We start from the raw sequence: 25,400 nt of genomic DNA on the forward strand, positions 1-25,400 counted from the left end.
ATCATAACTTTTTACAACAGATAAATGAACTTTAGCTTTAGAGAACTTAGACAGAGAACCTACCTCCTTCACAGCAAATGTCTGCACTGAGGAGACTAAACCAAGTAGCAGAATACACAGGGGACTTCCTGGATGAGTCCACTGTAAAGACTCTGTCTGTTAAAACTTTCCTCAGTTATCTAATAGCACATTTGAAGAAGTTTATTTAGCATGTCCTGACTCTCTGTTAACAGCTTATGAATTTATGGAACTACATTTAACAAGTGCTCATTGCTGCGGCTCCTGTGTATTGGTATGACCCTATTGCAAGCCTGCAGACTGGATATTTGGTGAAACTTCATGTGCACCATATTGACTGTACTACATTAGCAACATCCCTAGCAACCAATAGAAAAGTTGCCTACACCTTACCATATAAGAACCTCCCCAGCAGCTATTTTCTAAAGTTTATTGCAGTTATGAAAGAGACAGCAGTGACATTGCTGTGCTCTGGGCTTTGTTGTATTACATTAGACCAGGGGTGCACAACCTTTTTTAGGTTGGGGGCCACATTGTCAGACTGAAGGAATTCCATGGGCCGAAAATAAAAGTTAAAGGGGTATTACCAGCTGATATATTGTATTTATTGCATATTGTACATAGTGTATACACCATGAATGTCTGCTTACACCTCCAGGACTCCCATCTAATGGGAGAATACATAAAAAATGTATGTGAGCAGCGACAAGACATAGACATACATGCCTGTCACCAGATGGTTGGAGGCCGCACAGAATGATATCGAGGGCCGCAGGTTGTGCACCCCTGCATTAGACAGTTAACATATATATAATACAGATAGTTAGGGGGAGATAGTCAGTGTAGGTTAGATTGATCGATAGTGAAGCTGAGGGCTGAGGTTCTGCTGTCCATACATACATGCTACAGACACAGTGCTTTGATGTACAAGTTGCACGTATTGCGAAAAAATATGTGCATCATTAATTGCCAATAATTCGAAAGCGCAATTATATTGGAGCACTCTATCTGCATATAAAGCTATCAGGAAACTTATATTTCTCAGGAAACTTTTACCAGCTTGAAAAATGTAGCATAAGTGACCCACTCCTGTATTTCGCGCGCATTACGCATTACATTGCTGATTTTCGTGATCAAAAATATTATCTCGAATTCGCAAATATGTGACTAATATTCTGAAATATATTCGCGAAATATCACAAATTCAAATATTGCCCCTGCCACTCATCACTAATGACCTATCCTCAGTATAGGTTATCAATTTCTGATCAGTGGGGGTCCGAACACCCGCCGATCAGCTGTTTGACAAGGCACTGGTGAGCCCCACGGCCTTCACGCAGCTTACCAAACACAGTTCTGTACATTATGCAGGGGCTGTGCTTGGTATTGTGCTCAGCCCCATTCACTTGAATGGGACTGAGCTTTGCTTAGGACATGTGACAGATGAACATGACGTAGCTAGTCTAGGAAAGACTGCGGTGGTCAGAGGAGCGCAGTGCCTTCTCAAACAGCTGATTGGTGGGGGTCCCGGGTGTGAGTCCCCCAACCGATCAGATACTGAATAAAATCTTGGAAAATCCCTTTAATTATTTTTCTAGCTGTGTGACTGGTACTTTCACTTTGTGCGGTCATCTAATAAACCTTATCTCTAAACTACTGAGAGGTCATAAACACTTATTTAAACTACAATCTTAACACTAAGATATGAACTGATGAGTCTTTATAAGGTAAGAGAGCAAAGATAAGTAGTCCGTCTGCTCCTGGTCTGACAAAAAAGACCGAAAACCCAAAAGGTGCTAATAGAGCATGTCAGCTCTGTATAGAAAAAAGAACTTCATATTTTTAATAAAGACCAATAAAAAAAATATATTTCTAGCTCAAAATGAGTACAATGCAATAATAAAAAAAATTGCCCCAAAAGGTTTACATAGCCTTTAATATCAGGTGAGGGAAGCTAAAATAATATGGAGGAGATTTATCAAACTAGTGTAAAGTAGAACTGGCTTAGTTGCCCAAAGCAACTAATCAGATTCCACCTTTCATTTTGGACAGCTCCTTTGGAAAATGAAAGGTGGAATCTGATTGGTTGCCATGGGCAACTAAGCCAGTTCTACGTTACACCAGTTTGATAAATCTCCCCCATAGTTTCTGGTTTGAGTAATATTACATTTGCATATAATTTTGATTTCCTTACATATTGATCCCAAAAATGAGAGCTACTGTATGACAATAGCTACCAGTAAAGCCACCACATATCCAGCAACCACTAGAGTTACATAGATTTTCAGTACTTTTTTTAAATAGGCGGGCGTTTAGTACCATCGAGTCAGAGGTTTGTATGAGTTTTCTTGAATTTTCACACATCAGAGAAACCATGAGAGTGGCTTAGTATCATTCTAACTTTTTCATCTGAAAATTTCAGGCCTAATATGCCTAATTCATGTTCTCAGTCTCATACAAAGTAAGGCTTAGTAGAGCACAAGTGAAAGAGAAAAGGGAGTAGAGGTTCCAGATAAAAAAAAAAAACAACAACACTATAGGCTACATTTGCATGACTGTATGAATGAGTCCGCATCCGTTCCGCAATTTTGCCGAACGGGTGCAGACCCATTCATTTCTATGGGGCCACAAAAGATGCGGACAGCATACCGTGTGCTGTCTGCATCCGTTGCTCTGTGTCGGGGGCCTGCAAAAAAAAAAAAAAAGAAAATTTTTGTGGACAAGAATAGGCATTTTCTTTGATAGCTGTGGTTTCTGAGGTCCGCAAATTGCGGTACGCACATGGGCTGCTATCCGTGTTTTGCTGATCTGCAAAACACCGTGTTCATGTAAATGTAGCCTTTGTAGAAAAAACGAGAAGTTCAAGTCTTGTAATGGCTCCTTGATCGATTGGAAAACGTACCTACAAGCTGTCCTAAAATTCAAGGATTAGAGGAATATGTTCCCTTAAACCTTGTGTGGAAGCAGGGAAGTAGCTAACTAAGTTAGTGGGACAGAGAGTAGGTGAAATCGGGGAGAGTCTAGATCTCTTAAAGTTTCTGGTTTCCAGAGAGGGATTATATCAATTAATTTATTTATTTTATGCACGTATATAGCATTACCATATTCTGCAGCGCTTTATAGACATTCGAAGCCAACTGTCCCCAATGGGCTCGCAATCTAAGTTCCCTATCAGTATGTCTTTGGAGTGTGGGAGGAAACCGGAGTACCCGGAGGAAACCCACGCAAACAGGGGGAAAACATGCAAACTCTATGCAGATGTTGTCCTTGGTCGGATTCGAACCTAGGACCCCAGTGCTGCAAGGAGTTTAGAAGGGTATTTTATAGGGTTTAGAAAAGGAGCCATTAACCTCTACACTGGTACTTGGGATAGTATACAGACTGAGAAACACGAAATAAAACCAGTTGGGAAGCCAAATTTCTCTAATGTAGCTTTTATATAGGCCCAAACCACACAATTGAAAGCCTTCTTGGGATCTGGTGCTGTTTGGCATAACAGATAGCATTAATTAATCTAGTGACATTGAATTTATCTTCTCATCCATGGATGAATCCCATCTGTTCTGGGACGGTCAAGTTACAGTATCTAGGACTGCTGTAACCTTGGAGGCTAGAAGGTCAATATTCAAAAGAGATAAAGGCCTGTAGTTAGAGCACAATTCTGGATCCTTTCCTTGCTTGTGGATAATGAATATATAGACTTCCAGGGATTGGGCAGACCATTGAGAACCCAATAATGTAGAAATGCAAACATTTAATACTCTAGGTAATAAAAGATTGTTCATAAGAAGAAATCTGGAACCCTTCAGGGCCTGGACTTTTACCCGAAGGTATAGATTAGAGGATTTTGGAATGCTCTGGAAGGGTAAAGGGGGCCACAAGTTTGTTTGCTCTTGCAGAGAAAGTTGGGAGGGGTAATGTGTTGAGAAATGCTGAAATACAGGAGTACACAGTGGGAATTTGGTTTGGAGAGCAGCAAGAGTCTAAATTATATAGAGAGGTGTAAAAATAGTCACGGAACGGATTAGCAATTATTTTGGTGTCTATGTACTGTTCAGCAGGTTTTATTATTTGATTTCTAAGAGATATACTCTATAATATACTCTTGATTCACGCTGCTCGTGTCATCAGTTGGTTGTTGCAACACCAGAAACAGCAAACTGATCTCCCTTCTCCACAGTTAATCACCGGCAGAAGATTATTTTCACAATCCTTAAAGGGGATGTCCAGGATTTTACTATTGGTGATCCATCCTTAGGATAGGTCAGGCAGCAGCAAACAGAAAGAGAGAAGGGAGATGGCACGTGTACACTGCGTGCGCCGTCTCTTTGTACAGCTGATCGGCGGGGGTATTTCCGATCTGATATTGATGACCTATCCTGAGGATAGGTCATCGATAGTAAAAGCAACGCCTTTAAACACTCCGCCTCATTCAGAGGAAAACATAAAGCCTCTGTGTAATATTGCATTAAAAACATATCTTACGCTTGTAATATACAGACGTGGACAAAATTGTTGGTACCCTTTGGTCAATGAAAGAAAAAGTCACAATGGTCACAGAAATAACTTTAATCTGACAAAAGTAATAATAAATTAAAATTCTATAAATGTTAACCAATGAAAGTCAGACATTGTTTTTCAACCATGCTTCAACAGAATTATGTAAAAAAATAAACTCATGAAACAGGCATGGACAAAAATGATGGTACCCCTAGAAAACACAGAACATAATGTGACCAAAGGGACATGTTAATTCAAGGTGTGTCCACTAATTAGCATCACAGGTGTCTACAACCTTGTAATCAGCCATTGGGCCTATATATATGGCTCCAGGTAATCACTGTGTTGTTTGGTGATATGGTGTGTACCACACTCGACATGGACCAGAGGAAGCAAAGGAAAGAGCTGTCTCAAGAGATCAGAAAGAAAATTATAGACAAGCATGTTAAAGGTAAAGGCTATAAGACCATCTCCAAGCAACTAGATGTTCCTGTGAGTACAGTTGCACATATTATTCATAAGTTTAAGATCCATGGGACTGTAGCCAACCTCCCTGGACGTGGCCGCAGGAGGAAAATTGATGACAAATCTAAGAGACGGATAATCCGAATGGTAACAAAAGAGCCTAGAAAGACTTCTAAAGAGATTCAAGGTGAACTTCATGCTCAAGGAACATCAGTGTCAGATCGCACCATCCGTCGTTGTTTGAGCCAAAGTGGACTACATGGGAGACGACCAAGGAGGACACCATTGTTGAAAACGAATCATAAAAAAGCAAGACTGGAATATGCCAAACTACATGTTGACAAGCCACAAAGCTTCTGGGAGAATGTCCTGTGGACAGATGAGACAAAAATCGAAGTTTTTGCCAAGGCACATCAGCTGTATGTTCACAGACGAAAAAATGAAGCATATCAAGAAAAGAACACTGTCCCTACTGTGAAACATGGAGGAGGCTCTGTTATGTTCTGGGGCTGCTTTGCTGCGTCTGGCACAGGGTGTCTTGAATCTGTGCAGGGTACAATGAAATCTCAAGACTATCAAGGAATTCTAGAGAGAAATGTACTAGCCAGTGTCAGAAAGCTTGGTCTCAGTCGCAGGTCATGGGTCTTGCAACAGGACAATGACCCAAAACACACCGCTAAAAACACCCAAGAATGGCTAAGAGGAAAAAATTGGACTATTCTAAAGTGGCCTTCTATGAGCCCTGACCTCAATCCTATTGAGCATCTTTGGAAGGAGCTGAAACATGCAGTCTGGAAAAGGCACCCTTCAAACCGGACACAACTGGAGCAGTTTGCTCATGAGGAGTGGGCCAAAATACCTGCTGAGAGGTGCAGATGTCTCATTGACAGTTACAGGAAGCGTTTGATTGCAGTGATTGCCTCAAAAGGTTGCGCAACAAAATATTAAGTTAGGGGTACCATCATTTTTGTCCATGCCTGTTTCATGAGTTTATTTTTTTACATAATTCTGTTGAAGCATGGTTGAAAAACAATGTCTGACTTTCATTGGTTAACATTTATAGAATTTTAATTTATTATTACTTTTGTCAGATTAAAGTTATTTCTGTGACCATTGTGACTTTTTCTTTCATTGACCAAAGGGTACCAACAATTTTGTCCACGTCTGTATTACCACGTGAAGGCTCTCCTTGGGAGAAAATCTAGTTGCAAAGTAATGGTCAGCATGGTTGGAGATTGTAATAGTATCTATGCTAGATGGGACCACTCGGAAGCTGTCTTACATTTAAAAGCGATGTAGGATACGCCGAAGTTATGAAGACGTCGCTGTGCCCCTATGTCTGCCTTAGCTTTCCTAAGCAATGTAAAAACCTGACTCTGCCTTTAGGTGTATTAAAGCCCCCAGTACATTGTATGAAAGAAGTGTAAGCGTACCCACAAGGAAGATGTAGTGGGAACGGCATGAATTTTTGTCTGCAAACTAATCATAGCAAATATTAAGATAGGTTAGGTAGGTGGTTAAAATAGACCCCTAGCACATAACTAATGAAAAAGGATTTCTAGCGACATGGTGGAGATCTTGTGAATACTTGAGACACTTCATAATCTAAGTGATCAACTTCTCTAGACTTTTTAGACTTTCCCGGATGCTGGAACAATATAGGTGGAAAATAATGTATGTTAGTGGATCAGATGATTTTGTTTAAGCTCACAATGTCCTGTGGTCTTATGGTAATTTCCATGGGGTAGGAATCCAGTGGTAATTGAATAAAGATGTACTTCACTATGCTGAGTAAATTTCCATGTAAGAAGGTCTCGGGCAGGTCTTTAATCCATAAATTATTACACTGGTCTCTGTTATTCTGAACTTCAGTCAAGTTAATCATTCTATTGAGGTGGTCTTGGCACAGTTGGAAAGTCTAAGGGCTGTTTCACACGAGCGGATACCGTGCGTGACATCTGCTGCGTGAATGACAGCCAAGACCCGATGCAGACTGCAGAGGCAAGGAGCATTAACATGACTCTTTACTACGAAATCACAGTGAGAAAAAGTTGTCACTGTGATTTCGTAGTAGAGCATTATCAATCATGTTAATGCTCCGTGTCTCTGCTGTCCGCATCGGGTCTTGGCTGTCATTCACGCAGCGAATGTCGCGCACGGCATCCGCTTGTGTGAAACAGCCCTTAGTGTAGGAGAGGAGTTTGGTCTGGGTGGATTCAAAGTTTTCTGCCCTGTTGCCTATTTGTTTTATATCCTGAATTTCTATCATCACTGGTTCCAGTGCTTTTGTCAGAGTACGGCTGAGAAAAGATCGGAGGATCATAAGTTCTCTGTTTGCGACCTGTTCTTAATCATCACTAGTTTCCATCTGAGCAGACTCAGAAGGTCTCTTAGGAGGGGCCATCGTATTAGCCGAGAAGAAATTCAAAGAGGACTGTGACAATCTTGTTTGAAAGAGTTTTGTAATGAAAGAATCAAGGTTTCTACCCCCTGATGTGATAGGATGTGTCCAGGTTTACTTTCTTCAACTTTTTTTTGGACATGCAATGCTGCCATCAAGTTCTAAATTAGTTATTTTTTTCATGAAATAGTAAAATGCCTCACTTTAAACATCTAACATGTGTTCTATGATCTATTGTGAATAAAAAGTGCGTCTATGAGATTTGCAAATCATTGCATTCTATGTTTACTTACATTTCTTTACATTTTACACAGCATCCCAACTTTTTGGGAATTGGGGTTGTACTACAGTTTTCTAATGTACTGTACATGTATTTAACATTCATATCACTGCTGTAGACCCTTATACATTAGAATGATATAGGTCAAAGATCAGTCCTGTGTACTGCATCTATGGGCTAACTGAATATGACTAAACATTGCCAAAGTCATGTGACCTCTGGCATTCAGTTATATAACATATGGCAATTGAAAAAATGTATCATGTGGGAGGAAGAGAGAGAGAGAAATATGACTGACTGAGGGATCTTAAACTGAACTGTTGTTTGTGTCAATGGAAAATAGGGCTTGGTGGTTATGTCTGCGGACTTAGAAGAGGTTGCAATGAGCATCCTAAAAGGAAAGATTCCTGGTATGTGGATGAAGAAGTCTTACCCAAGCCTTAAACCTCTTGGCAGTTATGTTAATGATTTTCTTGCAAGACTATCATTTTTACAGGTAAGTCATTTAAGGCATATAATGGAATATAATTATTGATACTTTGTATTAACACAAAGATGTCATCAATAAACATGACACATATAAATGCAGGGAAACCTCCCAATTAAAAAAGATGTTTTAACACTGAAGAAAATAGGGATTTGTGAGGCATGAAGATAAAAAATAAAACTAAATGAAGAAATAAATATGTATTCTACTAGAAAATAGGGCTAGAAAGAGGACAGTTGGCTTGGCTTAATAGGTGCTAGTAAACATACTGTTTATACTGTATATATACTGTACATACTCAATATAATCATTAATTTATTATATGATTTAAGTCTCAGGAGGGTCAATGTTTTGGTTCTAAAAATGTATTTATTTTTTTAAAATAAGCAATTTCCAAGAACTGCATATGCAATATGCTTGTGAGACGATGCTGATATATTGGGAATGCTTCTGTTAAGCATTGCCTCATATTGAAGTAGAAGTGGTTAATGACAGCATGAAAGTTCTTATAAAATTGAGATATAACCTTTGAAAACAAGCAACTGTTGGCCCACACATGTGATGAGACTTCAGCTGCATGTGGCAGCAGACCATCTGTTCTTACCCTAACTAATTTAATGTGAATTTTCCTGGCATTGTAAATCAAATCTTAAAAATTACAGATTTAGGGTCCACTTACACGTCCACAAAATGGGTCCGCATCCGTTCCGCAATTTTGCGGAATGGATTCGGACCCATTCATTTTCAATGGGGCCAGAATGTGCTGTCCGCATCCGCATTTGCAGATCCGCACTTCTGGATCCGCACTTCCGTTCCTCAAAAAAATAGAACATGTCCTATTCTTGTCCACAATTGTGGACAAGAAAATGCCTTTTCTATGAGAGTGCCGGGGATGTGCAGTCCACAAAATGCGAAACGCACATTGCCGGTGTCTGTGTTATGGACATGTGAATGGACCCTTAGATAAAGTTTTTTTTTAAATGATCTTTTTTATTTCTATTTCATCGTTACAGAGCAATTTTTTTTACTACATGGCAATGCTTAGTAAAATACACTGGGAGAGTTTTGCATTATGAATCTGGAATTCTTCATAATATCATGTAATAAATATACGGGGCATAAGGTTCAGTGATACATTTGTTTAATGTTGCATAAAAGTATCAGCTAGATTTTATTATTTATCATATAGCCTACAAAGAAAAGGGAAGACAGATGGTAGTTTGTGTTATTCACACTGATTACACGAAGCTGCTGAAATGATAAATATTAGCAGTAATAACTTGTGTCACATCTCTTCCACTGGGCTGAACCCAAAACTTAGCAACATGTTGATTTTAGGTCCAACCCAAGGAGGATAATATTAAAAGCCCAGAGCAGAGATTTGTTGGATATTTAGTTAGCTGCTGCTTTCTGTAAAATGTACAGATTCAGATTTTGTGACACAAAGAATAATAAAACCTCTAATGTTTAAATACAATGATCAATACTGTTTTAACCATAAAATTATGAAGTGTTGTATTGTATTGCAAAACATGTCTGTCTGTGTTTTATGTTTGTATTACACAACATAGCAAAAATACAGTCCATGCCAAAATCAATGCGCAAAATAGAAATAATGTAAGAAAGCCTTATCAGAGAACAACAAAAACACTACAAAAAAAGGGAGCTTTCAGAAAGTGCAAATGAGATGCTCCCCCTGCAAGTTTAAAGAGGACCTCTCTACACAAAGTGCAATTCAATCAGAAACCTACTTATCAATACAGGAGAGAGCTGTTATTAGTGACTGACAGCTATCTCTGTATGTACACTTTTATACACACAGTGCCATCAATCATTGATAACCCTTCGCTCATGTACCAACTGTTCACATGAGATGGAAAAAAGCAGAGATATAAATCAATAAATTACAAGCCTTACTAAATCTATAGATCTGCCTTCTCAACTCCTCATGCTCTATAACATGGTGCTTTCAGATTGCATTGCATTTTGTGGTGACAGGTCCACTTTAACCGCTTCCCGACCAATTGGGTAATAGTACGTCATAGCGAGAAGTGACTTCCCGCAATTTGATGTACTTCTATGTTATGCTGATTGGGTGGGCACCGGAGCGGTGTGTGCCCGATCAGTGCAGGGGCCTGGTAGTCACTGAGAGCCGGGTCACTGCTGTATCCATTGGCATCGCTGTAAAAGCCAATGCCGGCGAATTAACCCTTTCTATGCCGCAGTCAGTACTGACTGCGGCATAGAAGGTGTTTGCGACGGGTGAGGGTTCCCATCGGGTTCCTGTGCTGCGGTGACAGAGACCTGATGGTGAGAAGGCAGCCCAATGCCTTGCAGAGGCATCTGGACCTGTCTTCTACGGAAGCCTTGGAGATCCAGAGTCTCCAGGAGTCTCCTAGGTAACTGTTAGTGTATTACACAGTGTAATGCACTAACAGGCAATGCATTAAAATACAGATGTATTGTAATGCATTGCAGAGTGTATCAGAACCCCAAAAGTCGAAGTCCCAGAGTGTGACTAAAAGTTAAGTGTTTTTAAGAAAAACTAATGTTTCAAGTAAAAAAAAACTCCCCTTTCCCTGATTTTATAATAAAAAAAGAAAAAACACACGTATTAGGTATCACTGCGTCAAAAATGCTTTCATTGAAATAAATTACAAACCCCTGCAAGTACACAAAGATGGTAGTGTTCCAGCAATAAACTCTCTAACCATGAGAAATCTAATTTTGCATGAGAGATTGGAATGATTGTTTAAATAAAATGTAGCTTTTACTAACCTTAGATTAAAGTAGCATTGTAAACTATATAAATTTGCTCAATCAAAAATGTGATAAAACCAGAAAAAATAGTAATAAAAGTAGTAAATATACCAGAAAGATATCACCGCCTGATTGGCAAATTAGAACATTCTTACCAGATCAGATGTGTAGAAAGCGATTCATATCTACTGGAATGTTTTCATTTTTCGTCCTTTCTTTTGACGTTGTCCAGATTGCTGGAGCAGGAACTCAAAAGTTATACAGGCCTCAATGGGACACACACGCTAAAAAGCCCTAAAGAGATGACCCTAAAGAAGTTGGGGAAGGGGTCTATCCCTCCTTGCCTGTCAATTACAGAGCACCCAACCCAATAGGGGCGACCCCATCAGGAACCTGTCCATAGATGGGGCCAAATCCCTACACTTGTCCCTCACTACCGTCCCAACATGCCATGTTTCATCTCAAAATAGACTCATCAGGGGATTATAAAGTGATAAGAACAAAAAGTAATCTATCAAAATGCTGTATTTAATACAGGGTTCCCTTAAAGTAAGATAAGGGAACAACCAATACATAGGGTATCAGCCAATAATGCGCTTATAATCCAATGTGTGGATTATAACTCTCTCATCACAGCAAAAGGGCATATAGGAGACAGTGGTCAATACCAAAAAATGAATGGGGAAGTGTCCCCATCCGGCCCCATTCTCACCACACCTTATGTCTTTTGAGGAGATTAGTGCTAAATTCCTCAAGGTGCGCCGATGCATCTCTACACTTCACCTGACCTCCTCTGCATCCAAGACCTCATTTGATTTGTTTTTTCTCAACCCCAGTAGACTGACAAATGGTATATCTCTTTTTTTTATGCTGAACTAGGAGAGAAGCACTTCCTCCCCAATTTTCTATCATTAAAGAGATGGGAACAAGATCTCAATCTTAATATTGATTACTCTCAGTGGCTTGCCATATTTAGCTTCCCTACAACGTACTCTCACTGTTATACACATTTAAAAGCCACTAGAAAGGTACTCAGTCGTTGGTATATGATACCCCCCCCCCCCCTCGCCTCTCATTAATATAGCCACAATCCTCTAATGTGTTGGAGATGCTGTGGTGCAGTTGGTGACATAAAACATATTTTTGGGAGCTATAGTGCCATTCAATCCTTTTGGAAACTGGTGCACGATCTTCTTGTTGAAGATCTTGGTACACAGTTTCCATGGTCATCTGCAGTCGCCCTATTGCACACTTGGGTATTTTAGATCTTTTTCCTGATAGAACAATTGCTTTTCATACATCATCCTCTGCAAAGGTCTTTGTTGCCAAAAACTGGAAAAGTAGTGCCATCCCAACATGTGAAGTTTTGATAAACTATGTACGGTAAATAAAAACTGCATTATGGAATACCTGGTTGTCGCTATGCAACATCGAAAATTTCAGTTTTCATATTTTACAGTGAAATGGAATAAATGGACTCTGGGTTTCTGCATAGACGTCAACACCATGTCAATAATCTTTCTATTTTTGTACTGGCCTGTTCTTTTTCTCAGTGTTTCGTTTGTGATTTATTGCATATTGCTGATTAAGCTTTTATCCTGAATGAACACTGCTCTACCCTTTTTAGATTAATATTAATAAAAAATTTGATACAGAAAAAAGTTATATGTACCCCAAAATAGTAACAATCAAACCGTCATCTCATCCTGAAAAAAATGAGCCCCTACATAAGACCAAGGCCCCAAAAAAATTGGCTTACAGAAAATAGACACTAAAATATGATTTTTTTGTTTCAAAAATACTTTTGTGTTAAAGTGAAATAAATAAAGTAGACATATTAGGTATCACCGTGTCCGTAACAATCAGCTCTACAAAAATATCACATGACCTACTCCCTCAGGTGAATGCTGTAAAAAATTAAAACTGTGCCAAAAAAGCAATTTTTGGTCACCTTGCTTCACAAAAAGTGTAATACCAAACAATCAAAAATCATATGCGCCCCAAAATAGTATCAATAAAACTGTGACCTTATCCCGTAGTTTTCAAAATGAGGTCACTTTTTGGGAGTTTCTACTGTAGGGTGCATCAGGGGGTCTTCAAATAGAACATCGTGTCTAAAAACCAGTCCAGCAAAATTTGCCTTCCTAAAACCATGCGGCGCTCCTTTCCTTCTGCACCCTGCTGGGTGCCCTTACATCAGTCTGCTCACATACAGTTTGTGGGGGTGTTTCTGTAAACTGCAGAATCATGGTAATAGATATGGAGTTTTGTTTGGCTGTTAACCCTTGATGTTACAGAAAAAATGGATTAAAATAAAAAATCTGCCAAAAGTTGTGAATAACTTGAGGGGGTAGTTTCTAAAATGGGGTCATGTATTGGTAGTTTCTACTATGCAAGTTCCACAAAGTGACTTCAGACCTGAACCAGTCCTTATAAAGTGGGTTTTGGAAAAATTTTTAAAAATTTTAAGAATCGCTTTTAAAATTCAAGCCTTCTAATGTCCTGAAAATAAAATGACATTTACAAAATAATGCCAACATAAAGTAGACATATGGGGAATGTTAAGTAATAAAAATTTTATGAGGTATCACTTTCTGTTTTAAAAACAGAGAAAATTAGATTTAGAAAATTGCCAATTTTTCAAAATTTGGGGTAAATTTGGGATTTTTTCATAAATAAAGGTGAAACATATTGACTCAAATTTATGACTGTCATGAAGTAAAGTGTGTCACGAGAAAACAATCTCAGAATGGCTTGGATAAATAAAAGTGTTCCAAAGTTATTACCACATAAATTGACACGTCAGATTTGCAAAAAATGGCCTGGGCAGGAGTGCGAAAACTGGCCCGGGATAAAAGGGGTTAAAGGAGTTGTCCCATCTTGACATTACTAAGGTGCGATGAGACGAAGACCCGACACCAGGTAGCTGTGAAGCAGTGCAGTGGCCAGCGCTTGCTGTTTCAGTAGCTCCTATTATAGTGCATGAGAGCTGTAGGAACCATAGCACAGCAAGGTATGGTGTTTCTGACACAGCTCGCTGTTCTATGCGGTTTCCGTAGCTTCCATACACTGGAATATGAGCGGCTCCAGGCCGCTGCATTGTTTCCCAGCCACCTGGTGTTTAGGATTTAAGGCTGAATTACACACCCTGATTTAACAGGTGATTGTTGGGAAGGAAGCGTTACTTTAGTGGAGGAGACTGCTCCTCAGTATTCTTATACTATTGCTGTTCCCTATACTGAATCATTGTTTGACGGCAGCAGATCATGATTAGACACCATGATCTACCACCTGCAAACAATGATTTAGATTTCCTGATGAACGAACATTATTAGACAACCAGATGATCGGTAATGAGCATTACTACGAAGTCTCGTTAGCAACGAAAAGTCAGCAGGTGTAAGACAGGAATAAGTCTTATTTAGTCTTAGTAATGGTAAAATAAGAAAACCCATTGAATCTTCTGGAAATTATCGATCAGGTTTAACCAGTTCTAAGTCGGGCCATTTATCCCCCTTTCTGACCAAGTGCCTATCTGATTTCTTAGTACATGCATATTTCAAAGCCATTACTGTATTCTCCATTTGGTTATGTAAAAAAGTTTTGCACTTTTTGGTGTGGTGGGGCTAGAAGCTACAGTATGGAGTGTGGTGGTGTTTTTTTTAGTATTATATTGTCTTTCAAAAAAAATTTTTTTTACACTTTGTGCCCCCTAGAAAGTCATGCATGACTTTTGGGAGACATTTAACACTATGTTCTGTTTTTTAATTGCTGTAACTGGGGCTAACACTTTAGACCAAATGAAAGGTAAGATGCAGTGTAACACCTCACTGCAGGGCCGATCTGGGTCTGCTAAGACCCAGCAAGTTGTGCAGATGCCCCGTCCTTAGCAATTATATGACTGCTGCGACTGGCGCAGGAATTGGCATTATTGTTTCTCGATCTCTATACACAGCGCTCATTGAGCTCTGTGTATAGAGTTGTGGGGAAGGAAGGGACAGCTCTGCTGTCACTGACTGCCCCGCAGCTGTCATCTAGGCAAGGACATTTAGAAATATCTGTGCAGAGAGAAGTGCCAAATGTCCCGACGTTTATAGTCAATGGGTGGTCGGCAAGCGGTTAAAAGGGTTGTCTGTGATTTTTCTATTGATGTCCTATCCTTACGATTGGTCATCAGTATCTGGGGGTATGACTCCTGACACCCATGCTAATCAGCTGTATGAAGAAGCCGCGGCAATCCTCACAGCCTATAATGCACAGTACCGTACATTGTATAGCAGCTTTACTTGGTATTGCAGCTCAGGCCCATTCAAATGAATGGGACTGAACTACATTCAGGGCATGTGACAGATAAATGTGACATTAATAGCCTATGCAGAGGCTGCAGCACTCAACTCTGCAAACAGCTGATCACCTTGGAGCTGGAAGTTGGACCCCAACGGATCAGATATTGATGACCGATATCAAAATCCTGAGAAACCTCTTTAATGTACAGTACAAATAATCTATTTGATCACAGTTTGGGGCCCTGCAAGTATCACTTGCTGCCTTTGTATCATGAACAGATAACTTGATAATATAGATGTAAACATATTTTGAAAGTATTTGAATTGCTGCTTTATTATGTAAACTTATTTTTTTTATGTAACACAGGACTGGTATGAAAATGGAAGTCCTCCAGTTTTTTGGCTGTCTGGCTTTTTTTTCACACAAGCATTCCTCACTGGAGCACAGCAAAATTTTGCTCGCAAGTACACAATTCCCATTGACTTGCTGGGCTTTGACTTTGAGGTTTTAGAAGATAAAGAATACAAACATGCACCTGAAGATGGTAAGACATATTCATGAGTATTGCACAAAAGCTTCAGTTTGGTTTTTAAAATACCCAAAAAAGTTTTATGTTTGTATATTAAATGTTTTGATTTAAATACTTTAAATGTTAACAAAGTTTTTTTTAATTATTAGGCACATTTTTTTCTTTCAGTTTTCCAAAACAAATGTTAGAAAACGAACAGAGAATGTGGTTCAATTATAAATAATATCTCTTTCTGCTTCTGAGCAAATCTCAAAGGGGTCCTCTCACTTCAGCAAATGGCGTTTATCATTTAGAGAACGTTAATACAAGGAATTTACTAATGTATTGTGATGGTCCATATTGCTTCCATCACATTATACACTGCTCAGTTCCATGGTTACAACCACCCTGTAATCCAGCAGCAGTGGCCGTGCTTGCACTCTATAGGAAAAAGCGCAGGACTCTCTGAAGGCTGAGACTATTGAAGTGCACATAGTTGGCACTTTTTCCTATAGCCACTGCTGCTGGATTGCAGGGTGATCATAACCATGGAAACGAGCATTGTATAAAGCGATGGAAACATTAATCTAGCCAGCAACGGAAGCAATGTGTATAATGGCAATACATTAGTAAGAGCCTTTTACTAACTTTATGCCATGGGCTGAAGTGAAACAACCCCTTTTGAGCTGGCCATATACATTAGATGTGTTTTTCCTGCACCCACTTATCTCCCCCTGCAGATGTACGGTAAGATAAGGATGGAGCAGTTGGCTTGCAACTGCCCGATCCTTTTGATCTTGTGAGATAAGCAGCTGCCGGAGTACTTTGGCAGTGGCTCCCCCCTTCTAATGTCCAATATGTGTATGACCAGCTGTATACTAGAACTTACATATTACATAGTAAAGTTTGATTTATGTTTAACTGAGGTTTAATAGTTCACTATGCGATGACTAAGCAATTGTATTTTAATTCCTTTTATGGACATGTATATATGTCTATATCCATTTAGTTGCGGTTTACTGGAAGTGATAAGTCTTAGAAGCATCATAGTAACATATAATAACAAAGGCCAGCTTCTGCTCGGACCTCCAGGGCACGGATGGTGCAGGACTACACTCCCACAATGATAAATGTAAGTGATTTCCAGCCCCCGGTATTGGTAAAATCCATTGAATTTAATTTTTTCTCCATTAAAAGCAGTTACAAAAGGTAAATACAAAACAGGCTTCACATCTCTCTGACGCATTTCGGGTACACGCTTGTAGCACCCTTAGTCATAGACTGACTATGATTAAGGGTGCTATACGCGTGTACCCGAAACGCATCAGGGAGATGTGAGGCCTGTTTTGTATTTACCTTTTGTAACTGCTTTTAATGGAGAAAAAATTAAATTGAATGGATTTTACCAATACCGGGGGCTGGAAATCGCTTACATTCATCATAGTAACATAGTATATAAGGCTGAAAAACAACGTTTGTCCATCCAGTTCGGCCTGCAAGTTGATCCAGAGGAAGGCAAAAAAAAAAAAACTGTCATCAGATGATATAATAGTAGTAGCAATGTTAGGAAAGGGGGAATTCATCATTTGCAGTGGTTTGGTGTCAGTTTTAAGTCTGTCTTTGCTTTGTGAGGTTGCATCAAATTTCTGAAATGGTGGACAAGAATACTATGTTTGACTCCAGTACAATGTGGTGTACGCCTATGTCTGTAAAAATACACCAGGTGGTTGCCTGGTAAGGAGATGCAATTTTAATAAATGAGACTTAAAAGGTGTTGTAATGTGAAATCCTAACCTACTTTTCATTCCACTTCTAAACAAAGTGGTTGCATGTCGTAGCAATATGCTATCACATTATGGGATGAAAATGATTCGGGAGCTCTTAAGCTCCTCCTAACAGTGGCTGCAGGCAGCCAGAAGTATTGTATTTAACTCTATGCAGACATAGGGGGTTTGAAACCTTTTAGTAGAAAACAGAGTCCCAACTGCTATAAAGATATATCAAGAAATACTGAATACTGCATTTTTAACCTAAAAATAAGAGATTGATAAAAGGTGGATATTTACTTTAAGCATTGTGCATGTTTTTGCCTGTTTTTAAATATGAATACTCACAATACCTAGGACTTCTGATAAAATTCATTATTTATGTGCTGCAAGAAAGTTTCATGGGGAAAACAGCTAAAAGTTTGCTGTTATTCCATACTGTGGATGTTTATGTCTTCTAAATACAGACGATGAGGATTTATGGTTACATTTATAATATTTTATATTCATGGTAATGATTTTATTTGCTAGTGCAATATAGCTTTCTTATGATTATTATCTTTTTATAGGTGTATACATCTATGGATTGTTTCTTGACGGAGCCCGTTGGGATAGAAAAACTAAGAAATTAGGAGAATCTTATCCTAAGATTCTTTATGATTCAGTTCCAATGGTTAGTATAAAAACTATGTCTATGTATATCAAAACATTCTGAACACTTCTGCAATGTTATATATATTGGTCCTTCTATAATTAAAGGGGTTTTCCTGGAATTTGATATTGATGGCCTTTCATCAGGATATGTCATCAATATCAGAACAGTCGGAGTCCGACTCCTAGGATCCTCTTAGATCAGCTGTTTTAAGAGGCTGCAGCACTCCGTGAGCACTTAGTCCTCTTCCCAGACCAGTGACATCACTGTACATCAGACAAGTGGCCTGGATGCAGCTCGGTCCAATTCAAGTGAATCAGACAGGCCTCTTCATACATCTGATTGGCAGTGGTGCCGAGAGTCGGACCCTTGCTGATCTGATATTGATGACCCATCCTGAGGATAGGCCATCGAAAACATTCTAAAACCCTTGGTTAGGCAAATGCCTAGTTATGTCCAGGCCACCAAGGACATTCTCTGCAAGGTCTTAGCCCAAGGTGCACTACCAAAGGGTACAATATTGGCAGCTAAGGATGTAGAGTCACCATACTCCAACATTCCCTACGAGGATGGCATAGCTGCATGCATCTTCAAAAGAACAAAATATCCACAAACTCAACCTTACAACTAATCAGGTATGTGCTCCACCATAATTCCTTCTCATTTGGAAACAACATAGACCTTCAATGTATGGGAAGCGCAATGGGCAGTAAAATGTTACCACAGTATGCCAACCTGTTCATGTCTAAACTGGAGAAGAATTTCTTATTAACATGTATGACTAAACCTCTAGCATACTTCCGGCACATTAATGACCTCCTACTAGTCTGCACAAGCTCTGAGGATGAGCTGCTGGCCTTCCACAAAAACTTCAGCAATTCCCATCCAACCATCAATCGCACTCTCGGCTACTCAAAATCCCAGATACATATCCTGGAAACAACTATATACAAGAACCACACCATACAGATATCAGTCTAGCATAAACGTACAGGCCTTCCAGCATACCTGAGACCTTCCAGCATGCTCCCCAGTAGTGCCCTCTTTACATAAAAGTGCCCTTTAAATATTGTGCCCCTTTAAATATAGTGGCCTCTTTAAAGAGGCCAAAACTTTGGGGGCACTATGTTCAAACATAATGCCCCCCAAGTAGTTTTCCACTTCATGACCTCTGCCGTGTATGTATGTTGGAAGTCGCATCTTTAAACATGGCGTTCGTGCGTGCAGTGGGTGCAGTAGCCTCTGTGTTTCTGCTGTTCCAAACAGCAGAGGCCCGCGGCACATGTATATGATCAGCCATAAGGCTGATTGCATACATTTCACCCCTCAAATGCTGTGGTCAAATGCGACTACGGCATCTGAGCAGTCCAGAAGCAGCAGAAACGCCATCAGCGATGGGGGAACCTGTTACGCTGTACCAATAGACCGAAGCCTCAAGCAGGCTTTGGCAGATATTGTATTGTTTTGTTATATTGACAGTGAAGTGTTCAATGATGGCTATATAGCCATCAATGAACATAATGGGGAATTTAATAATTGCCAGTTATAGTCACCCAGGGTTAAAAAAAATTACAAACTTATTCTGACCCCTATTATACAGAGGGGCCACATTATATATTATACAGAGGGGCCATTATGTATTATATATGGGCCCCTCTGTATAATATATAATGGCCCCTCTGTATAATTATATTATAATTATAAGGAGGGGGCATTAATAATGGCCCCTCTGTATAATTATAATATATAATAGCTCCTCTGTATAATATATAATTTCCCCTCTGTATAGTTATAGTACATAATGGCCCTTATGTATAATATATAATGGCCCCTCTGTATAATTATAATATGCGATGACCCTCTGTATAATATAATTATACAAAGGTGCCATTATATAATATATAACGCTATGCCACTGGCAGGAAGAGGTTGAAATTGAAAGAAATTAGCAAATAGTCTTGATTAAAATTATTTTACTGTCTTAGTGTCCACAGCACATGTATTTTCATAGTAACAGAGAGCAAACTGGGGCACTTTTATCAAGCTCATCTGTTTTTAGCTCTACAATTAGACAGGCGTATTTGCTTCACTAGACTAGGCATATTGGCATTAGTATGACCTCTACTGGTGGTTTATATTCACTAAGACTGGTCCAATTACTATGCGCATGAAATGTGCAAGTGAGCTCAAAATAGGTACTCGTCTCCACGAAAGTGCGACTTTTAAGGCAACATTTTGCGCCACTCACCACTCAAAACAAACAAAGAAAATATACCAGCCCTCGAATGGATTAGAAATTAGACTGTTTTTAAGACTAAAACAGGCGCAAAGAGGGCGCACCTACATTAATATGTCAGAAAACACTTATGAACTAGTATAAAAAACATAGGCCTTAGCACTTTGCAGGGCCGTCTTTAATATTGATTGGACCCTGGGCAAAAATTTACTTGGGCCCCCTGGATCCCGCCTTCCCACACCTTAGCAGGCAATTACGCCCTCCACCACAACACACACAAAAAAAAAATCTGTAAATACTTCCAGTTCTGAAGACTCCAGTGGCTCGGGATCAGTGCTCTGGGCAGCTGGGCTCAGTCTGGATGTGGGCACCACTCTGCAGGAAGGAGACCAGGGCTCAGCTCACCCTAGTGTTACAGTGCACCCCAGCACCCCACAGTATGCAGTATAGCACTCTATAACATACAGCACCACACAGTATGCAGTATAGCACCCCACACTATACAGTACCCCACAGTATATAGTAGAGCAGTATAGCAGCCCACAGTATACAGCACCCCACAGTATACAGTAGAGCAGTATAGCACCTCACCGTATAGAGCACCCCAAACTATACACGATACAGCACCCCACACTATACTGTCCCCCACACTATACAGTACAGCAGTATAGCCCCCCACAGTATACCGCCCCCCACAGTATACAGCCCCTCACAGTATACAGCCCCCCACAGTATACAGTACAGCAGTATAGCACTCCACAATATACAGCACCCACAGTATAACGTATACAGCCCCCCACATTATACAGTACAGCAGTATAACACCACAATATACAGCACCCACAGTATATAGCCCCCCATATTATACAGTACAGCAGTATAGCACTCCACAATATACAGCACCCACAGTATACAGCCCCCCACAGTATACAGTACAGCAGTATAGCACTCCACAATATGCATCACCCACAGTATACAGCCCCTCACACTATACAGTACAGCAGTATAGCACTCCACAATATACAGCACCCACAGTATACAGCCCCCCACAGTATACAGGCCCCCACAGTATACAGCCCCCCACTATACAGTAGTTTACAATATATTAGCATAACAGCCCCTGTCACCTTTTTCTGATGTAATCTTCACACAAAAAAGCTCCACAGTTAAGGCAAACTTCTCCTGCAACACTCCTGGTAGAAAGGACCTTGATGACCTCATAGCCATGTGACCAGTAATATTGCTAGGTTACTGGTCACATGGTGATGATGTAATGTAAGGTCCTAGAGAATCACAGCTCTCACAGTACGCTGCCTGGAGTGCCGGTAGGCATGGCATGGCAGCACCCCTTGTGTAGCTGACAGCCTGACACCCGGGGTAGTGGCTAGCAGGGCTCAAGAGGCAGCTGCCTTGGGCGCCCCAGGAGCAACTGGGCCCGGGGCAGCTGCCCCTTTTGCCCCTTGGTAAAGACGGCCCTGGCACTTTGCAAAATATGGCTTTTGTGGCTTTATGGGCTTATTTATACAAAAATGTATAACATTTTGTATTTTTACACCACTGACTTAGTTTTGAAAAGTGTGTGTAGTTTGTTATGTTAATTATGTTCACTCCAGATTTAGCACTGCAACTCAAAAGAGTTGCAAACTCAGTTCAGTGTGGAGGAGGGGAGGGTAATACTGTACTTTTTTAATATACAGTACAGACCAAAAGTTTGGACACACCTTCTCATTCAAAGAGTTTTCTTTATTTTCATGACTATGAAAATTGTAGATTCACACTGAAGGCATCAAAACTATGAATTAACACACGTGGAATTATATACATAACAAACAAATGTGAAACAAGTGAAAATATGTCATATTCTAGGTTCTTCAAAGTAGCCACCTTTTGCTTTGATTACTGCTTTGCATACTCTTGGCATTCTCTTGATGAGCTTCAAGAGGTAGTCACCTGAAATGTTTTTCACTTCACAGGTGTGCCCTGTCAGGTTTAATAAGTGGGATTTCTTGCCTTATAAATGGGGTTGGGACCATCAGTTGCGTTGAGGAGAAGTCAGGTGGATACACAGCTGATAGTCCTACTGAATAGACTGTTAGAATTTGTATTATGGCAAGAAAAAAAATAAGCAGCTAAGTAAAGAAAAACGAGTGGCCATCATTACTTTAAGAAATAAAGGTCAGTCAGTCAGCCGAAAAATTGGGAAAACTTTGAAAGCAAGGGCTATTTGACCATGAAGGAGAGTGATGGGGTGCTGCGCCAGATGACCTGGCCTCCACAGTCACCGGACCTGAACCCAATCAAGATGGTTTGGGGTGAGCTGGACCGCAGAGTGAAGGCAAAAGGGCCAACAAGTGCTAAGCATCTCTGGGAACTCCTTCAAGACTGTTGGAAGACCATTTCAGGGGTCTACCTCTTGAAGCTCATCAAGAGAATGCCAAGAGTGTGCAAAGCAGTAATCAAAGCAAAAGGTGGCTACTTTGAAGAACCTAGAATATGACATATTTTCTGTTGTTTCACACTTGTTTGTTATGTGTATAATTCCACATGGTGTTAATTCATAGCTTTGATGCCTTCATAGTCATGAAAATAAAGACAACTCTTTGAATGAGAAGGTGTGTCCAAACTTTTGGTCTGTACTGTATATATATATTTCCATCATGCAAGATTATTATTGCAAACATTTGATATCATACATTACATAAACCCCACCCGAATTTCCTTATTCGCTGTTTGCTAAAAAAAGAAAAGAAAAGGGTAATACTGTACTTAGTACAATATTAATTGTTTCCAGGCCGACCATTGTATTTTGAAACCATAGTAACTTGAGTAATCGGTTCCAAAGCAACAAAAAGATAAGAGAAAATGAAGATTTAAGAATAATAAGCAGATAACTAAGATAGATAAAACTAGTCCTTACATATAACAGTCAGGGATAGCTGCTGCTGCTGAATAGCAAGTAATACAACTATTTTACCAGAGAAGTGACCTTTATTGGTTGGATATGAGTCTGAGACCTTGTATGTTGAGTCTGGTTTCAACTTACGATGGGTCAGAAAAGACTAGAGTTAGCACACATGCTTTATGAGACGTGTTATCTAAACTAAATGCATTAATCCAAAAATTGCTTTTCAATGGCTTTTGTTTCAAGATAGCGCGATGAATTTAGAAACTTGAGTTAAGAGTTTGTGTGTTAACCCTGCTACATCTGTATGTTGACAATATTGCATCCTGGGGCCATTGTACCTTGAGGGACCACTGTACTCTCTTGCTTCTTTTCTACTTCTATGTTGACCTAAAGGAGTTGTCTGGGCTACAGCTGACCTATCGTCAGGCTAGGTTGTCAATATCAGATTGTCGGGGATCTGACAGCTGGCACCCCTTGCAGCTGCTTTGTAGTGACAGTGCAGTGTAATTACAGCTTCTTCTCCCATTTATTTGTAATTACACTAAACCGCCAATATAAGGGAGACCGTGTGCATACAAACATTGAAGAGGATTGAAGAGCTTGCACAAGCACCACAGCCTCTTCAAACAGCTGATCAGTGGGGATGCTAGGAGTCTGACCGTCACCAATCTTATATTGATGATGTATTCTGACAATTGTTAATTAATAGCTGTAGCCTGGACAACTCCTTTAAAGGGAATGTGTCACCTTATTATTTTTTCTGCTAATTAAAACCAGATAGTGATATCCTGTTGTTAACAGTGTCTAGAGATATGCTTTACAGCAGCCACCATGAGCCATAGACACAATAGACTGGAGGGGACTTATTGACTTTTCTAGATATGCTTTGTAACCTGTGAAGAGGTCACTGTACAAGGAAGGAGTAGATAAGATGTGAATAGTGGATTTGTGTTACCTACAGTATATTGAGGTTATATCTGCCATAGTATCATGCTTGTAATGAGTCGACTGATGAAAAGTGATATGTAGTACTGTATAGACCAAGACGTATAGCTTATTAGGCTTAGTGGCCCGTGTGAAAGCTGCAAGGTTTTAGAATAAAAAATAAATATAATAGTGTCATGGAAAATTAAAAATAACAAAAAAAATTCTTTTAAAAATGTTTAACAAAAAATGTTGATTTAAAGGGCGTCTGTCAGTAGATTTGTACCTATGAAACTGGCTGGCCTGTTGTGTTGGTCCCATGTTCATATTTGCCTGCGTTGAAATTATGTTTTATTATATGCAAATGAGCCTCCCTTGCTCCTAGAGGCTCATTTGCATATATTAAAACTTCACTTTTCTCAGCAATGTGGGCACATATGACATCACAGATGTCTTCAGCTGCCAAGCGCACATGTAACAGGTCAGCCACCTGCTGACAGATGCCCTTCAAACAATAGGTCCTTTTCTGATGACAAATTTTCTTTAAGGGGGTTCTGTCACCAGTGTCACGAACTATGGATCCGACCGCTCCGGATCCCACAGCTCTGACGTAGTGGTCTGTGACGGAGTCTGCGCACACACAGAGACCTCACGTGACCGGGGTATTACCACTCGGCTAACACCCCCCACTACACCTCGGTAACTGCCACCACGTGGGTTCCCGGTCCACGAGCCGACTATCCGGGTCATTCACTATCACACAGATCAGTGGATGAACCGGATATCACTTACTGACCAACCGCAGTCAATCACCCCCAACTACAATTCCTAAATGCAATTTAAGTAACTACCTGGTAACGTCTCTTCAAAGGCAAGGTACGTTGTTCAGCAGCTTAGAATATGGAAGACTTGGCTACTTAGATTTTATAATCTTTAATAAGCGGTAAAAAGCAGTGCATACAAGTCTAATGAAAATGACTACAAATCTACAGAATAATAATAACAATATAAATAATCACGACAGTTCAAATGAAAGGGAAAAAGATGAAAGAATACTTAGTTTCTCTGGAGGGTTTCAGATGGTCGTTCATATGTCCTTTTTGAATCCTTGCAAACCCCTTTTCAGTATGTATCAGGGGAGACCCTCAAAGTTCTTCTGATACAGGGATATGCCGTCAATGTCCAATTAAGTGTCTGGTGATGTTCCATGG

At 39.9% G+C, this 25,400-nt stretch overlaps 1 protein-coding gene across 2 annotated transcripts in view; it reads left to right on the top strand.

The window, feature by feature from the left end:
- DNAH7 (dynein axonemal heavy chain 7) overlaps positions 1-25,400 on the top strand; it is a 518,555-nt gene that overhangs the window by 484,429 nt on the left and 8,726 nt on the right. For both annotated transcript variants that reach the window (XM_044302717.1, XM_044302716.1), the window contains 3 exons: positions 8,008-8,160; positions 15,565-15,742; positions 18,042-18,145. In XM_044302717.1, the coding sequence (XP_044158652.1) occupies positions 8,008-8,160; positions 15,565-15,742; positions 18,042-18,145 (435 nt within the window). The remainder of the gene's footprint in view (positions 1-8,007; positions 8,161-15,564; positions 15,743-18,041; positions 18,146-25,400) is intronic.

This window comes from Bufo gargarizans, chromosome 8 (genome assembly GCF_014858855.1).
Source record: "Bufo gargarizans isolate SCDJY-AF-19 chromosome 8, ASM1485885v1, whole genome shotgun sequence".
NCBI lineage: Eukaryota > Metazoa > Chordata > Amphibia > Anura > Bufonidae > Bufo > Bufo gargarizans.